The sequence below is a fragment of the Cricetulus griseus genome, chromosome 3, assembly GCF_003668045.3.
Source record: "Cricetulus griseus strain 17A/GY chromosome 3, alternate assembly CriGri-PICRH-1.0, whole genome shotgun sequence".
Classification (NCBI taxonomy): Eukaryota; Metazoa; Chordata; class Mammalia; order Rodentia; family Cricetidae; genus Cricetulus; species Cricetulus griseus.
Window position 1 is genome coordinate 253,256,329 of NC_048596.1, and position 3,643 is coordinate 253,259,971.

Genomic DNA, 3,643 nt, shown 5'->3' on the forward strand with positions numbered 1-3,643 from the left:
AATGGTTTGAATGAGAATGAACACTTGGCCCCAGGTTTGTGGTGCTATTTGGGTAGGTTTAGGAGGTGTGGCCTTGCTGGAGGAAGTATGTCACTGGAGGTGTTTGGAAGTTTCAAAAAACATTGTGCCATCCCCAGTGCTCTGTCTGCTTCCTGCTTGAGATTCAAGAAGAAAGTGCTCAGCATTCTACTCCAGCTGCTGAGCCTGCAGCTTGCTGCCCTTCCTCCTCGTGGTGATGGACACATCTTCCTGGAATCGTAAGCCCAAATAAACCCTTCCTTCTGTAAGTTGCGTTGGTCATGGTATTTCAACAGAAAAGTTATTAATACAGTGTCTTAGTCCATTTGGTTAGTTGTAGCAAAATAACACAAAGCAGGCAGATTATAAACAACAGGTTTATGGCTCACATTTTGGGACTCTAGATGCTCATGAACCAAGTACCAGCAGATTTGATGTCTGGGGTGAGGTGGGGAGCTTCCTTAGTTCACAAATGGCTAACTTCTTACTGTGTTCATGCTTGAAGGGATGAAGGATTTTTTTTTTTGTAGCTTTTATCAAAGTCACAAATGCTCTACTTGAGGCTCCATGAACCTGGAATGTTGACTTTCAAAGCCCCGACTCTTAAGACCACTACATTGAGGACTGATTTCAACACATGAATTTTAAAGGGACACACATATTTGGGACACAGTTTTGGGACGAGAGATAATGTGTCACCATGGATGGAATGGGTCACTGCACAAAATGGGTATTCTTCAAAGAATAAACAAGGCCTTTGGTGGTGACTTAGGTAGTGTAGTGAGAGCCTGCTAATACATTGACTCTCAGATTGTTGTTGTGTCCAGAATGGAGATTTGCTGCCCTCAGGTCTCATTCAGAATCACGTTTCCATGAAGGCAATATGAGCATGTTGGGCTCAGCACTTTCTTATGACCATCACATGTAAGATAAGAGCAGTATTTTCATAGTAAATTCATTCGCCTCATTACCAATCTTCCCCCACTGTATCCCAGACCCATGCAGTTCCTGTTGGAGTTGGTTGTCGACATTGCTTCTTAAGAATCAACTTCAGACGTCTTCTTAGGAGTGTGTCTAGGTGGGCATGCTGGTTCATAAAGATGGCGGTATGGTCTGTAGGTCAGGATATGATTTGGTCAGGGTATGATTCGGAGATGGATAAAATGTCTTGTATGGGAAGTGAACGAATACTGTAGTTAGACATCAACAATGTACACAAAAAAGTGTGAGACACTGGAAACATTTCCAGTGGGCAGCCCAGGGATGACAGAGGGGAAAGTCATCCAAGGAAGTATTTATTGGGGCAACAATGGGAGAGGATGTGTATCTTCTCTTAACTCACCTGCTCATTAGAGCTGCCATAACAAAACATCACAAGCCAAATAGCTGCTTCTAGTCCTCTTGATACAGTCTTGCCTATGCCCATTGACTAGTGTGAGTTGGGTGAAGCTGAGCAAAGGTTTGGATGGTTGTAAGCTAACACATGACAAAGAGAAGAAAACACTGGCAGGAGATGAACTAAGGATGAGATAGGGAGATCTACAGGACAGGAAATTTGAGCAAGAGAGGACCTTGGGAATGTCACTCTACAGAGTCTGCAGCACTTTTGGGCAGGGCTGTGGGCTTCCCACAGGATGTGGGATTGAGGCTTTGCCAGTTCTGTTTGAGTCTTGGGGGACCTGGCAACCCCAGATGATTCTCACATCACACACTCTTCACTCTATGGTGTCCAAAAGCAGACACAGAAGTTGAAGAATCTCAGACTCTCCATGCCTCTGTAGATGCAAACTAGGACACGGCAAGCAGCTGGGACCTCTGTTCACACCCTGTCCATGTGCTCAGGCCATCCTTAGTTTTTCAATGCTGGTGACTGTGTCATGGTTTCAAGAATACAAAGGCATATGAATTAGTCATCTCCTTGAGGCGATTTCATAGTGGACTAGTTACCCTCAACACCTTCAGCCTTCTCAAGCATCTCTGTGGACGATCTGTTTTTCATTGCCTATGACTACTGGGTCTAACCTGACCTCAAGAGTCTGGAAAGAACAGTTGGGCTGAGACTCACAGCAGAAGCTGATGCTAGACAGACAGAGAGGAGAGAATTAGCCATAGTTTAAAGAGGAACAAGCCTACCTGTCTCCACTTCAGCAATGACAAGCTCATTGCTGAGTTGTCTCATAAAACCTCAAAACCAACATGGATGCTGATCCACTGTGTCCTCACCAAGATATATCTGCATGTTGTCAAAACACAAAGGGACAGGCATCATATTCTTTCCTTGTCCTTTTGGGTGGGTGTGTGTGCCTTATCTAAGTAGGTGTTTTGTTTTGCTTTTTTAACTTATGTAGTAGAGAAAAGCTGGGGTTTACTAAGAAAAGGCTCTAGTATGACTTAAGGCTGGGCAACAATAGAGAGAGAAACACACTGTAAAGGGTGAATATAGGTTTCTCAAGAAACCTCACTTCTCAGTCTTTTGGCAGCTGCTCCCGCTTAGGCTGTTGAGGGGACAGTTTGTAGAAGGATGGTGTGCGAAAATGTGAAAAGAAAATCAGCACCGTTATCACTCCAGATACATGGAAAAATGATACATGGAGCACCACAGAAAGTGGTGGAAGGAAGCTGAATGAAAACAAAGCATTGACTTTGAGAAAAGCAAGGTTTGATCCATATGGAAAGAATAAGTTCTCCACTTGCAGGATCCGTAAAAGTTCTGTACACCAGCCCGGTTCTCATTACTGTCAAGGCTGTGCTCACAAAAAAGGCATCTGTGCCATGTGTGGCAAAAAGGTTCTGGACACCAAAAACTACAAACAGACCTCTGTCTAGTTGCTCTCGTGAACCCTCTGACCTGTAGTTGGACTTTCTGCCTTGACTTCTCAAGGTATAACATGGATGTTCTATCTTACAAAATAACCTGCTTCAAGATGAGTATCAGTCTAAAGCAGGGAAATTGATCAATATCCATGCATTTGCTATCATGAAGCTCTGAACAGCAATGTTATAACCAGGCTTCTGTCTTAAGAGGTTATTTTCCTTGTGAGCATTTTACTGAACTAGAATAAGTGACAAAATTAACTAACAGAAAAGGTATTCCTGGGTTCTATATGCACTTTCTTTTTAACATTACTCATATAACTCTTCTCTGATCCATGTATTTTATTTATAGATACTGCATTGTGAAATTACTGATACTTTACTCTAAATTTGACATCCAGACTTAGAATTCCTTCCTTACTCACAAATGTCACAGTTCTTAGGATCAACAGTCCCTTGGTTAAATGCATTTTCATTAGCTATAAATATTCAAGACCATTATTGCTGAATGGTCCCTTAGTAATCAGTCCTGCCACAAGTCAAACAAGTTGCGTTGTTTTTATTGTAAATTTGTTGTTGAAGCTTAAGTGCCAGTCCCTTTCTCCTGTGAACTAGAGCCCATGGAGTGCCCATCTGTCCAGATGAGTGCACTGCATTTCAGAGAGAGGCATTCTGTCCACATCATCTTAAATTCAAGTGTCCTGAAAGCAGGAGGAATAGTGTCTGTTCACACGTATTAAGGATGAAGGTCTGCTTGGGAGTGAGTGTCCTTTGAAGCTGGAAACAAACCTTTTCTAATCCTCTCCACCAC

General features: G+C 42.8%; 1 protein-coding gene across 1 annotated transcript; it reads left to right on the top strand.

Moving 5' to 3' along the window:
- Positions 1-1,118: 1,118 nt before the first annotated feature.
- LOC100760745 (cysteine-rich PDZ-binding protein-like) lies at positions 1,119-2,862 on the top strand. The gene is made up of 2 exons (XM_035441725.1): positions 1,119-1,124; positions 2,536-2,862. The coding sequence occupies exons 1-2, from the start codon at positions 1,119-1,121 to the stop codon at positions 2,842-2,844; spliced, it is 315 nt and encodes a 104-aa protein (XP_035297616.1). The 3' UTR covers positions 2,845-2,862.
- The last annotated feature ends 781 nt before the right edge of the window (positions 2,863-3,643 follow it).